General features: G+C 39.9%; 3 protein-coding genes across 3 annotated transcripts; 1 reads left to right on the top strand and 2 right to left on the bottom strand.

Moving 5' to 3' along the window:
- Nucleotides 1-22: 22 nt before the first annotated feature.
- Nucleotides 23-5,071, bottom strand: pole2 (polymerase (DNA directed), epsilon 2). The gene is made up of 19 exons (XM_060052740.1): nt 4,920-5,071; nt 4,577-4,677; nt 4,417-4,492; nt 4,181-4,258; nt 3,932-4,025; nt 3,716-3,790; nt 3,527-3,610; nt 3,359-3,415; nt 3,121-3,169; nt 2,952-3,024; nt 2,665-2,837; nt 2,328-2,417; nt 2,173-2,227; nt 1,876-1,935; nt 1,709-1,786; nt 1,187-1,295; nt 462-638; nt 288-355; nt 23-172 (listed from the first exon to the last, which is right to left on the bottom strand). The coding sequence occupies exons 1-19, from the start codon at nt 4,988-4,990 to the stop codon at nt 154-156; spliced, it is 1,587 nt and encodes a 528-aa protein (XP_059908723.1). The 5' UTR covers nt 4,991-5,071; the 3' UTR covers nt 23-153.
- A 9-nt stretch (nt 5,072-5,080) lies between these two features.
- LOC132458194 (kelch domain-containing protein 1-like) lies at nt 5,081-10,403 on the top strand. Its single transcript, XM_060052744.1, has 14 exons — nt 5,081-5,224; nt 5,484-5,590; nt 5,742-5,812; nt 5,946-6,063; nt 6,312-6,424; nt 6,828-6,909; nt 7,289-7,372; nt 8,006-8,086; nt 8,177-8,235; nt 8,947-9,059; nt 9,187-9,259; nt 9,439-9,523; nt 9,846-9,898; nt 10,006-10,403. The coding sequence occupies exons 2-14, from the start codon at nt 5,492-5,494 to the stop codon at nt 10,151-10,153; spliced, it is 1,179 nt and encodes a 392-aa protein (XP_059908727.1). The 5' UTR covers nt 5,081-5,224; nt 5,484-5,491; the 3' UTR covers nt 10,154-10,403.
- Nucleotides 9,707-13,094, bottom strand: LOC132458196 (uncharacterized). The gene is made up of 3 exons (XM_060052747.1): nt 12,001-13,094; nt 11,746-11,801; nt 9,707-11,449 (listed from the first exon to the last, which is right to left on the bottom strand). The coding sequence occupies exons 1-3, from the start codon at nt 12,550-12,552 to the stop codon at nt 11,347-11,349; spliced, it is 711 nt and encodes a 236-aa protein (XP_059908730.1). The 5' UTR covers nt 12,553-13,094; the 3' UTR covers nt 9,707-11,346.
- Nucleotides 13,095-13,120: the final 26 nt, after the last annotated feature.

Below are 13,120 nucleotides of genomic sequence, written 5' to 3'. Positions count from 1 at the left end.
TAAAAAGCTGGACAATGTCACATTAGGAATTTAAACCTTTATTAGTTATTTTACATAAAAAAGGTACATACATATTAAAATATTAAAGTTGGACACATTTTACAAAGGAGGAATAAAACAGACACCAGCAGATCCCGTTGCAAATCCAAATCGTTAGAGTCCCTGAAGTTTGCTGTAACGAAATAGATACATTAGCCTCATAATACAAAAATAGCGTATCAATTATAAATATTTTATTTTTTATTAAAACACGAAAATACCAAAAAGAGAGGGACAATCCAACCCACCTGTCCTCAACAGTTCTGTTCGAAGGGTAATACACTTTGAACGTGAAGCCACTCCTTGGAAATGAACCCTGTTATAATAAAGTAAATATAAATCAATACAAATACAGAATCACCAACGTTGTGTCAACCGAGTACAGCTGTTCAGAAAGAAGACAAAAGTCAGGGTTTCCCTACCGGGTTGATGCAGAGGCATTCTGCGTTGGTGATGCTGAAGGGGTCGTACTTGTCTGCAAAGATGATGACGTCGGGGACCGGGTAGACCCGCAGCGCGTAGTCGTACGCCCAGAACACGGGGCTCACGTACAGGGGCAGGGGTGTCAGGTGGCCCTGGGAGAGGATGGTCTTCACAAACTAAAAGGCAGACGAAGAACCATGCACACCACATGTCACGACACCCATCAGGAACTCAATACCTTGCTTGGGGGAGGGGTGTGGGGGGGGGGATTGTCCAGTGGTTTTAGCGTGTTTGACTCCCAGGCTCAGTGTTTGAAACCCAGTAGCACCGGTCTACCTGCACCTACCTGTTCATCAATTAATTAAAGACATTTATGCAAAATGTTCTGCTCACTGAGTATATGAATGAATAGTAAATCGCTTGTCTTTATTTTATTTGAATTCAAATTAGTAAGTTAGTGTTTATTTGATGGGGACAGATACAACTCATGTGGATTGTGCCCAATCCAGCAGAAAGCGTCATAGCATTTGTAGCTTTAGCTCATTTCCAATGCCTGTCCCTAGAGGTGCCTTGAAAATAACATGAATAACATAATTGCCACCATGTGGGATCACTTGCGATTCAATTTTAATTTGTAGTCTCTGAAAAACATTTCTTCCCGTCTGCTATTAATGTGCTTTTGGCCATCAAGTTCCACACAGAGCGGGAGGACGCCACTACTCACATGGTTGGGGATGTCCAGGCTGTTGGTCGGCATGCGGACACAGTTTCGGCACATCTTGTTGACCAGGTCTTCCCTGATGATCACAATCTCCTGGCTGCAGTACTGAATCCTGCCAACCCGTAAGGTATCATTCTCAGCAACTACCAACCAGTGGCCAGAATCACAACATCGGTATCATTTAAAGAGTCAATGGACCCACTGTTTCAGATGGAATTTGAACACTATGTGATTTAAAGAAATGTGTTTTGGCCTGGAAAGAGGCGGGGCATGTCATCCCCACGCCAACTTTATGATACATTTTAATACCGTCATTGTGTAACTGTTATGAGCATTATAATAAGCAACTGGCTCTTTAAATTCACAGCCGAGATGTTTTTGAAGTAAAGACGTTGATGTTGACAGTCAATAGAGTAGCCATGTGATTCATGATGTAAACTGGTATCTGATAACCACCAAAATAACCAGTGACCTTGTTTCGTATGTGTGTGTTCGAAAGAAACCTGTAAGCTCCCATAATCCTACCTGCATGGGTTGGTGGTGAACACAGAGAAGGGAACCCTCTCTCGGAAGTCCTCCGTGATGTGGTCAGCCAACGGAGGCCTGGGGAGAAGAAAAAGCATGCAGTGTTTAGACGTTCACGAAAAACATTTGTCATTCAATCAAACAGATAATGACGTCGAAATGTTTACCGTGGTAAAATTGTGCTGGGGCCAGGGTCTTCAGGACCTGGTACGAAGACGAAGCGGCTACTGTGGTTTGAAGAGAAATAAATATAAATGATATTGTATTTATACAGTATATATCATCCAGGAGCTCCCTTAAGAAGCTATTTATTGATATGTTGTCTACATTGCAACAAATTCTGGTTTATCTTTGAGTTTCGCTGGTGTAGGCTGAAATTGTTATTGGCTAACCTTCTTCTGATATGCACCCAATATTAACCATAATAGGAATAGCAAGATATGTCAATTTCAAACCTACAATACCTGGTGTGAATGCTGGGATAGGAGCAGATTGCATCAGCAAGAGTCTTCAAAGATTCTGAAAACAGAGTGTATTGTCACTTCCCTTTATTGCATCTCTCAAAGACTATACTACATTATATTTAATTACCTATTCGATTATTAATCATCTCGCTCACCTTTGAGTGATTTGATCTGTGTTTTCCCATAGGGAGCAGAGGAGAAGTTTCCACAAAAGATGAAACAGGTAGGAGGCACTGTAGCATAGCCTACACCACAAAAACACACACACACACACAATAGGTTTATATCAGAATATTCATTCTCATGATTGTAATGTGGCTTCTTCAACCCTATGACTCCAATAACCTTAAACACAGAAAAATTACGCTTCGGTGCATGTTGGAGTGGTTAACTTGACTTTCTTACTAAAATGTGTAGGTAAATAAGACAATACAAATATGCATTTTAATAAAATGCATATCTTATATAAAATCATACAATCAAAACGAGTACCTGAGAACATGGTGTGAATTTTCTCCATCACCTCAACACTGTCCAGCCACACATCAGATAGGACTACAAACATGGCGTCCTCATTCTCTTCTTCCAAATGCTTCAGCTTCGCAGACGCTTTGACTGACGTGGTTGACGGGCCACCAAAGAAGTTCAAGTTTCCATAGTAAGCTCTGGAGGTAAAATAGCACACTTTACAGTTTTGACTAAGGACAGATGTTAAAGGAGACATATTATGGTGTTTTCCCAACAATACATAGTATACGAGTTCCAATACCAATACCAACCTCGTCGTTGAAGAAGGTTCTGTAGGTGGGAAGCCAAAGGCGTTGACATGGAACAACGAGTCCTCATACCAGCCTTTAGGAGACAGAGTAAAACATCAGCTAAGGCTTATATAAAACACAAATAGGGTTCATTGCCTGCATAATATGAAGTTGGGTGGTTTCTACTCACCCTCTGCTAGCACAAAGCAGGATTCTGTGTACAGGCCATTATGGAACTGGTATAGGCAGGGTTAAGTGTGTGCTTACATTGATAGCATGGAAATAATGAACTATTATTAGTATGGATGATTCAGAAATAATAATAATTTATAAACAATAACATGAGTCTCACAAGCCTAAATATCATGTTGACAGACAATTTTAAACTACAAAATGATTTTTAGTTCTGGCATGTGGAAAAAGGATATTGCTTTGGACATGTCCAGCTGTACGGTACCAGTGAGGTCCTCAAGGAAGAATTTACCCTAAAAAAAGAGTAGATTAATATTAATGCCTGTATATTTTACTAATCTTTAAATATACTAAAATGATATGGATATTATACAAGTGAGAATAGACCGGTGTCAGTTGCCTACCTCTTTCAGCTGCGTGATCATCCCCAGCACGATGACCTCTCCCAGTTTGGCTGTGCTGCCCAAGAGCGCCTCAATGGTCTTCAGCTAGAAACCAAACAGCACAGCCACAGAAATACAGTTCACTGCATTTTAATGAAAAAGAGGAGATGAGCAACAATCAGCAAAACCTATTGTATTTGGGATTGTTACCTGGAACTTGTTTCTACTCTCGTCGACGGCAGAGCCTATCGCCGGTAGGGTAAAGAGCTCATGTCGATGTGTTCGCTAGAAATAAACAAAGATATGTACTCACATTGATGGCATGAATAATAGACAGGTTTTTATAACTGCAGAGCCAATAGATACCAGACGTTCGAGACGGCATATATAGCAACACGCACATAAAGAGACTGAATGAATTCAAACCTGTTGTAGGATGGTGTAGCGTTCTCTGAAAAGCTCAGCCTTGTCCCTTGCTACACCACACAGACTGGGAGCTGGATGCTTGGTCATATTGATGCTGAGTGGGACAAAGTCAAAAGGTAAAAATATAAGTCAACAGTAACCTGATCAGCACTGAATGATATTAGCACTATTCTTTATAAAAAAGTATGTACATTTACAAGATTTTAAATGATAATTGAATGGACATCATTAGTGAAATTATTAACTTACGGTACAAATTTCTTCCGCTCAACACTGTAGATGTATCTGGGCACATCAAATGCTCCAATGATGTTGAACACATTGTCTCTGTACATAGAAATCAATTCACAGGGCATCATTTTAAATCAATCAATTCAGGATAGTTGTCACTGTAATGGCCACTGCCTTATAATGAGTTATTATTACATGTAGTGTAACAATGTAATGTCATCAATTAATTACATGAAAGAATAATATTGACCTACATGTTTTCATCACACGACTGACTGCAGTCCTGAACAGCAGTTTCCATGACATTCAGCTCGATCATAGAAGAGGAAACTGTTGCAATGAAAATTTGGACATCATTATATACATCACAAATGCATACATGTTTAAGACAAATCATTGAGAGTCTAGACTTACGTGGTTGCTTTTCCACAGCATCCAATATCTTTTCAATAACATCCTCCAGCTCGTTTGGATTGACAGACTCCAGGATTTCCACAAGGTATTTACTAGCATCTCTGTAATAATGGAACATTCCATGAATATTTTTAACACTGATATAAAAACACAAACCCCATACATTGAACTATTGATATGTTTAAAGCGGCGGATACAATAATAAAGGTGTCAAGCAGTTGAATGGATTGTGTAGAAAACATTATTGCCACCATTTAAAGCTGTCATTGTGGGATACTCTTGGTGAAATGCCTTCTTTAATGAGAAAACATATCAAAATAACGGCAGCTAATACAATACATACGGGCGAAGCATGAGTCCTCGCATCTTGAAGTCTGCGGAAACTTTTGTCTTAATTTTGCGAAGAACATCCATGTTTACGGGCTTCGGCTACCGACTCAAGCTTTGGCGCTAAATACGCGCTTCCTCTTGTATTTCATCACTTCCGTTCTGAGGACCTCGGCTGTTTGATAACAACGCAACAAAAAAAAAACGAAGGCAGTGCTAATCGCAGACAGTCCTTCGATCTGCGATGCAATGGCTATGAAACCACAACTACATAGTGTAATATTTCCCGTGCAGATGTTTATTTTGTGACTCTTGTCGATTGTGAGTATGTCTTGGTGTTCGAGTTATGACGAGGGGAATGACCACAACACAAAAACAACAAAACCTGGCCATAATGTTTTAGACCTTGTCCATTTCTGTCAACCATTGCTGTCAAAATTGGCTTGTTTTTGCACAACCCGACAAGGCTTTTCCAATTCGATTCATTATTGACTGACCGAAAAGTCTATATGTAATCGGCATGTTTTCTGTACAGACTGAGGTGATTATATACGTAGATAGTTGTGTTCTATCTCCCCAGCCGAAGACATGGCTGAGAGGCATCGTTCAGAACTGGTGGCCCAGGAGCGGAGTGGACACACGGCTGTAGTGGAAGACAACCTCCTGTACGTGTGGGGAGGCTACGTGGTAAAGACACTGATATTATTTAATGTTTTGCTTTTTCCTCATCGATTTTAAATCGAAGTTATCTGCCGTTGTCCTCCATATATTGTTTAATCTGTGGAAAAATCTGTGGAAAAGCATAAACATCTAAAATCCATCATTTATCATTGTACAGACAGTTGCTGACGATGAAGTTTTTCTACCAAATTATGAAATCTGGATCTATGACATGGACCGAGGCCTATGGTAAGAATGCTTGTCATTATAATGAGTGCATAATGCATATTAAGCTACTTGGCAGCCCAGGCATACGTACATGTTCTTTGTGTTTCACATACCTCATATTCAAAATCATCAAGTCCCTTCCCTTATTCTGAAGGGAAATGTCCTCCATGAGGGGAGATGTGCCACCAGCCATGTCAGGCACTTGTGGCTGCTCTTTAAATGGACATATGTACATATTTGGAGGTTGTGACAACAATGGCCAGACCAATGAGGTGGGTTCAAAATGGATTTAAAACTAACTCAGTTTGGGTATCAAAATGCCGGTCTGCAGTAACTTCATTTATTTTGTTAAACATTTTATTTTTTTATTAATTAAATTTGATGTGGACATCACAATTAAAATAATAGATACAATATACAATGTATACAGTACAGTTTTGAAGAAAGGGAGATAAATGGGTTAAATCAATATAAAGACACATTAGGTAGCCTGTTAATCCTTTCAATATTTGTCAAACAGATATACAGTGTCAACCTTCTGGATGCGTTTTACACTTGGAAGAAGATCTCTAAAGTGTCTGGCGCTCCTCCCTCACCCCGAGACAAACTGTCCTGCTGGGTCTTTGGTGGCAGGTGTGTGCAGATAACTTTCTCCAAGTATCAAAGCCCAGTCAGTTTTTCACCTCTGCTTCCATGGTTCAGCTCACTAATAGAAAGTGGTGGTAGTATTAATAATTTTCTATCACCAATGGGATAGCACCAGCGATTGCAAAACGTTGAGCTTCAAATTATGCTGTGTTGTTGTAAAAGTATACTAATAATAGTTAATAATAGTGTGTGTGTGTGTGTGTGTGTGTGTGTGTGTGTGTGTGTGTGTGTGTGTGTGTGTGTGTGTGTGTGTGTGTGTGTGTGTGTGTGTGTGTGTGTGTTGGTTCTTGCTCATCCAAAACATCATTTTGACCTTATTCTTTTTTTAATCCATCATCATTCATCCCTTCAGTCTTAAATTATGGACAAATATGTTTTTTTGTAATAGGATCACATTCTTTGGAGGATATGGGCACAAACTACGAAATGACATCAACAGGAGGAACTTCATCCTGGACGAGGCATCGTGGGTATGCAACTATTTGTGCTTTGGTAGACTCAGGACCCTAATTTGGGGAAAAGGGGACAATGACCGTTGATTTATTGATTCATTGATCGACAGAAAATGTATTTATTATAACTTCGTAAATTTGTCGCTCATCTAGTAAAACGACCAAACATTTGCTGGATTACGCTTTGCAAATGAAAGATATCACTTTGGGCTCTGGTAACTTGTTATGGGCATTTCATGGCATTGATTTTATGAATGGTTTATTTTTGATTCATCGAAAAGCCAAATGGCGGTTTACATCAGCCCTGGTTGGGAGAGGATCTCTGTCCGGACAGATCCACCAATTGGACCAGATACTTCCATTATATCTCACCCTTCCTTGTTTGGTTCACCACCAGGTGGACGACGTCTACTGGGGCTGGAACAACGAAGTCCATGTGTTCGACCCCAATCATGCCAGTTGGACGGAGCCCCAGACTAATGTATGTCCTCCTTACTATAACGCTGTCTCTGTTTAAGTGTGTTGCTGTGATCATGAATGGACGACTGGCTACCTGCTGCTCCAAACAAGTTTGGCGATGGGCTAAGAACAAAATTTCCTGAATGCAAAGGATTCGAACAGATTCATAACTCGCCAAACTTCTTTATCGACACCCGTTGTAATCTCCAAGATGTTTTTTTTCACCCAAGGTTCACCCAAGTATTGACTCCAATAGTCAATTGCACGACTGATTACAATAGTCAATACTTTGTCCTTTTTTCTGTTTGGGTCTTTGAGTTCTTCCCCGAAAGTGAGGGGTTCAGGATCAAAATCCAGCCCCAAAAATTTGTATAATATTACATATATTCGAAATGTACCCTGAAATTATTAGTAAATCAATGTATTATATAAATAAGATGATATATAATAATTTCACAGTGTTTAAGCCTTTATAATTGCTTTATTGGAGTTTTCAGGTTAGGGGGCTGCCATATAGTGCGGCCTGTGAAAAACGTTCAGAATTGTGCCATACAAATACAATGGACTTGACTTAAAAAATCAAGCATAAAAGTGGTTAAAGCTAGAAGTAAACGATGAAGACTTGTTGAGATTGGTTTGTCTTGGTTGTGGACAGGGCCGCCCCCCCGCCCCCAGGGCTGCCCATGCCAGCGCCACCCTGGGTTCTAAAGGATACGTTTGTGGAGGAAGAGTGATGGTAGGTTGCGTTTGACACTTTCCCTCCCTCAAAACACATTGCTAATCAATGACTGAAAGTGGCCTTTCAACATCCTGTTTTTCATGATAGGAAACGAGGACCAATGATGTCCACTGTTTGGACCTTGAGACATGGACATGGGCGGAAATGTATGTTGGGGTCAACCATAACATTTTGATAGACATCAGTGTTTCCCACAGAAATTGTGGAGACTATGGGGGGGGGGGGGTATGGAGCGATTGTTGACGGGGGGGGGGGGTGGTATGGAGCGATTGTTGACGGGGGGGGGGGGTTTGTTTATTTTTGGCTCTAGGGGGCCCCAGGCAATTGCCTGGTATGCCTAATGGGATGCAGCGCCTCTGCTCTCATGCAATCCCAATGAGAGCGACACAAACTTCGTCTGAGCAAAAAAAATTAATAAAAAAAAAAAAAATATATATATATATATATATATATAATAATAATAATAATTCATGTGCACGCAGAGACTATGGCGGCCGAAATTAGACTATGGCGGGGCGCCATAGTCTCGTCAATGTGTGGGAAACACTGGACATGCTTGTTTTAGTGACGCTAGTTTTGTAGTGACCTGGATTAGATTCTGACCTCTGTTCCTACGACACATGTCAATCTCTCTTGTCTTTTCACCCCCTTTCCTGTCTGTCTCCACTGTCTTGTGCAAAACAAAGACTATCACCCCAAACTGTTTTCTGTCAAGGTGATGGACAATAACGTTTTCTAATCTTACCTAAAATCCAAAGCCCTGAAATCCAGAGTCAATACACATGCAATATTATGATGTGTGTGTCTATAATGTGTCTAGCTCTAGATGAGTAATTTGTTGAAATTACTTTTTTCAGAGTCTCTCCGCTCTCAGCTGTTCCAGTAGGCAGATCTTGGCATTCACTCACTGCGGTTGCTGATAGCTCCTTATTCCTGTTTGGAGGACTAAGTGTGGACTGCAAACCAATGAGTAATACACCCATCAGCACTTATATGTTTCGAAAGCTGTTTTGATCATATGAGCTGTTTCAAAACTATTTTGGTTTGATCTGTTGGATAACAAAATATGCATTATATTATTATTATAACATTTTTAGGTGACGGCTGGCTGCTTAATGTTGAAACAAAGAAATGGCAGGAGATTAGCCACCCTTACGAGAACAAGCCAAGGTATTACAATCTGACCACACATATTCAGTGATCTCACTTCAGTTTGCTCACATGTGTTAAAGGTCACTACATTGTAAAAAATAAATCCCATTGCAAACATCTACTTAAATAGTCAAGGATCAACAGCAACCATTTCTAGTGTAAATTCTGATGGTGTTTTTTCCCCCCTCGTGTGTAAGGTTGTGGCACACAGCCAATGCAGGCAAGGACTCCGATGTGATCGTGTTTGGTGGAAGTTGTGACTACATACTTCTAGTTGATACAGTAGGTATTTCCCTGATTATCGATCGGAGGGATAGAAGGCTATAAAAAAAAAATATATATATATATGATTTAGTTTTTTTCAGAATTTAAGAGGATGAACCTTTTCAGTTTTTTTTCAAAAGAAAACGTGCTTTGGAAAATTGTCTCAGTAATGTTTTGCAGAATAACATTGAGATTATGCAATAAGAGTTTGAATGCATTTATTACCAACATTGTAGAGGGCTTTTCATGAATGCATAAGAGTAAAAAAACATCCCATAAAGCCTTTTGATCATAAAAACAAGAAAACCCTAACCACTTCTTTATCTGTATTGTTCTCCAGGGTCATTGCAATGATGCACTAGTTTTTCAGACCGAGCCATATCCTCTATTCAGGTAAAATATATACATATATATTTGAAGACAATATAATAAAAATAGCCGTGCTACTTTTTTAATCAAAATACTGGAACCGGCTTTCCTAACAGTTTTTTCTCTGGTAGGTCTTGTGTGGATTACATTGCTAAGAACGTCAGTATATGCAAGATGCTTGGAGACCAGATTCCTCTCCTGCCCTCCAAGCTTCAACACATAGTGCACAGGAGAATGAGTTATTACAGGCCACCGAAGAACAGAACACCACTTGAATGATTTTTCTCTTAACTGCTCTATATTGGTTTATAATTGCTACTTTCTTTTAAAATCAAGTCTTAGAATCTGGGGTTGTATTTAACTTGGGGGAAATTATATATTTTATTGTTTTATTTATATTGTGCCATCTATTTTGTATTTTTTGAAAGAAAAAATATTTTATGTTACCTGCGTTAAATAAATGGCACATGAGTTTTATGTATTGTCAGATCTTAACAGGCATCTAGTAAAACTTTTACTTTAATACCAACATGTTTGCAGAATAAATTTCTCACTGAAACATACCCTCATCTCAATGTTCAGAATTTGACAATTATATATGCTGTATATAAAAACCACTTTTTACAATATTGAAGTTGGAGAATATACTATAATATAACCAAAGTAGTAGCTTTACTGTAAAGCTGAAAGATTATCTGAACTCTCTGTATTGCATTTTTTTAACAGAGCCACATGTAGTTCATGCTACCTCCACTAGGTACCAGTAAACCTTCATGTCAACACGGAGCTAAATAATCTCTAGCAGCTCGAAGACTGCATAAGCAGCAGAAGCACAGCTGCCAAGACTGAGCCTTGATTCTGAGCTCATTCTTACATCTCTCCACGGCCACACATTCCTTTTAAGGAGTTGAGGAAACATGGTCAGGGAACAAACGTTAAATAAATAATCCTACCCATACCCGCTTTGCACAGCAGTGGCCACTTATCATAAAACGGAAAAGCCAATGCTGCATTTGTATCTAGAACTTTGAAGTTAATGCAATATCTTATTTGACCTATACTTTAATTGTGTTGAATTGATGTTGCCCTTATAAAAAGCCAAAAAGTAAAGTTCTTCAAACAAGGTTTGTCATAACAGACAAGTGAAAGACAAGCAGTCAATGGGTAACACAAGTCAATGGGTAACAAATATGTGAGTGCTTGAAGCCTTCTGGGGGACAAATCATAGAACAGTCACTTGTCTCTGTCGAGAGTTCGGACACATTATTGTTAGTGTGCCCAGTGTTCGGCGATAATATTCAAAATAATAATAATAATCTGGATAGTTAATCCAGGAGTCTGTGGTCTACGCACACCCATGAATTTGACAAGAGAAACAATATAACAACATGAATCTTTGAATAACTTTGAGGATCACTTTCAAAGACGGTGTGTAGAGATGGAAGCGCTCTCATGACCATCAGGGGTGGGGATCAGCTGAATTCCCTCTCGATAGTATCCATCAGCTCCTCCTCAGAGCCATCATACAGAATGACGGGCGTGGTCACTGGGGTGTTCAGGCAGTTGGCAAAAGATCTGGCGGAAATTAGAGAGTACTTTTTTCTCGTTTTCATACATTTAAGTCCATATCGAATCTAGGCTACCGTAAATGCAATGGCTTTATGATTTATGAGGCACAAAATACAGATAAATAAGCATCCAAACACCAATAAGTCGCAAAATGATATGGAAAGGTACTAATGGTTTGGAATACCTTAATGTTTATTTTATTTTGCTGTGGGATCAGACTTTTTACTACAGAAGTCCCCTGTGCGCACAACTCATCTTGATAATCAATTATTAATAAGATAATGGAACATTGGCCTACTTACGAGTCGTTTCCTGTTTTGAGAACTTGTTCCACACAAGAACGACTTGGACCCAAGCCCTGGAAAGACATAGAATCACAAAAAATAGCATAAAGTAAGTTACATATTAAAACATAGAATCACAATATTGGGTTTGTACCTTACGTGCCATATCGATCAATTGATTGCCAAATGATGTAAGCCCTATGCCTTACATAAATGTTTGATTTGAATGTTTCTGTTCATTCATTAATTAACCGAACCCAATTAATCACTCACTCTGTGCTCGTGGTCGGAGCCTGCGGCTGGTGCGTGTTTCCTCACGTGGCTGAACACACTGTTCCCATTCTTGTTTACGTCTTCCAAACCACATTCTTGGCGACGCGACTCATTGCTGGAAGTGAACGCTTGCGATGGAGTCGTCGTGGGGTTTAACTCCGTGTTGGAGCTGACTCGTTTAAAAGTGCACAGGCCGTACGTCCTGGATCTGACGAAAGACTTCTTATTATGTCCATTCTTGGTTTTAGAAATATTCCCATGCTCATCATCAGAAGCAGCAGGAGTTCGCTCCGGTTTCCCTCGATGTTCATCATCCTTCTCGGTGGATCGAGGCGATCCGCGTCTTCTACAGTCCACTTTGGAAAAGTTGCTACCGTTTGTAAAGTTTGGGAATTTAAATCGCCTGAAAGAATTCCTCACATCCCCGGGAGATCTCGGAGCAGGGGCGACTGTTTCCTCCGGCGACTCGGTTTCTCTTTTGGAAACGTTTATTTCGACCACACACACAGGTGCGATCTTTTTACTTCTGCTCAGACTCAGACTGCTACCCATGTCTTATAGTTTACATTGAATCTACTGGCTGCCCAACGAAGTTGTCGAGCAGGGGTTGAACATTAACTTTCCAACGACCGAGAGAAAGTTAATAACGTTAATCCGAGAAGCCTTTAAATCACTTTTCGAATTCCGTGCGCAATTCAGCCAAATAGCTGGTCTTTTCCAGACACTGCGTTCATCCTTGACGTTTGCATGTAGCAGACAAAATATACGGTCCTGTAAAGACACATGTTCCCGAATTCGAATATCCCCGAAGAGGGATTCCCAATATAGCAACTCCAGAGCGCAGAACTCCAAAGAAATGCGCACTGGCGGCGCAGAAGGACACCAGCAGTTACATAACTGTTTAGTCTCAAACGACCCGGGGAGAAAACTCCTCCTCCTTCATTAGAATATGTCATAATTAGCCTACATTACAACCGCACAACACACAGTACATGGAAATGAGTTATACAATACAAAAGGCTACAGTATTAAATGCATGTACAAAAATAATGCATCTTTCAGGGTCAATTCCTATATGTTCGACTAACAGTGTGGCTAATGATTCTCTCTCTCTCTCTCT

The sequence above is a fragment of the Gadus macrocephalus genome, chromosome 5 (genome assembly GCF_031168955.1).
Source record: "Gadus macrocephalus chromosome 5, ASM3116895v1".
NCBI lineage: Eukaryota > Metazoa > Chordata > Actinopteri > Gadiformes > Gadidae > Gadus > Gadus macrocephalus.
The sequence above is the reverse complement of the archived record's forward strand: the minus strand, read 5'-3'. Positions and strand labels throughout refer to the sequence as shown.

Bases quoted from the DNA above. Each gene is read 5' to 3' on its own strand.
- pole2 (XM_060052740.1), bottom strand. From the start codon at position 4,990: ATGGATGTTCTTCGCAAAATTAAGACAAAAGTTTCCGCAGACTTCAAG. The intron at 4,259-4,416 runs GTAGGTCAATAT...TTCTATGTACAG, and splicing joins CAGTCGTGTGATGAAAACAT to AGACAATGTGTTCAACATCA. The intron at 1,296-1,708 runs GTAGGATTATGG...ACGGGTTGGCAG, and splicing joins TTCACCACCAACCCATGCAG to GATTCAGTACTGCAGCCAGG.
- LOC132458194 (XM_060052744.1), top strand. From the start codon at position 5,492: ATGGCTGAGAGGCATCGTTCAGAACTGGTGGCCCAGGAGCGGAGTGGA. The intron at 7,373-8,005 runs GTATGTCCTCCT...GGTTGTGGACAG, and splicing joins GGACGGAGCCCCAGACTAAT to GGCCGCCCCCCCGCCCCCAG. The intron at 9,524-9,845 runs GTAGGTATTTCC...ATTGTTCTCCAG, and splicing joins ACATACTTCTAGTTGATACA to GGTCATTGCAATGATGCACT.
- LOC132458196 (XM_060052747.1), bottom strand. From the start codon at position 12,552: ATGGGTAGCAGTCTGAGTCTGAGCAGAAGTAAAAAGATCGCACCTGTG. The intron at 11,802-12,000 runs GTGAGTGATTAA...ATGTCTTTCCAG, and splicing joins GCTCCGACCACGAGCACAGA to GGCTTGGGTCCAAGTCGTTC. The intron at 11,450-11,745 runs GTAAGTAGGCCA...AATTTCCGCCAG, and splicing joins CTCAAAACAGGAAACGACTC to ATCTTTTGCCAACTGCCTGA.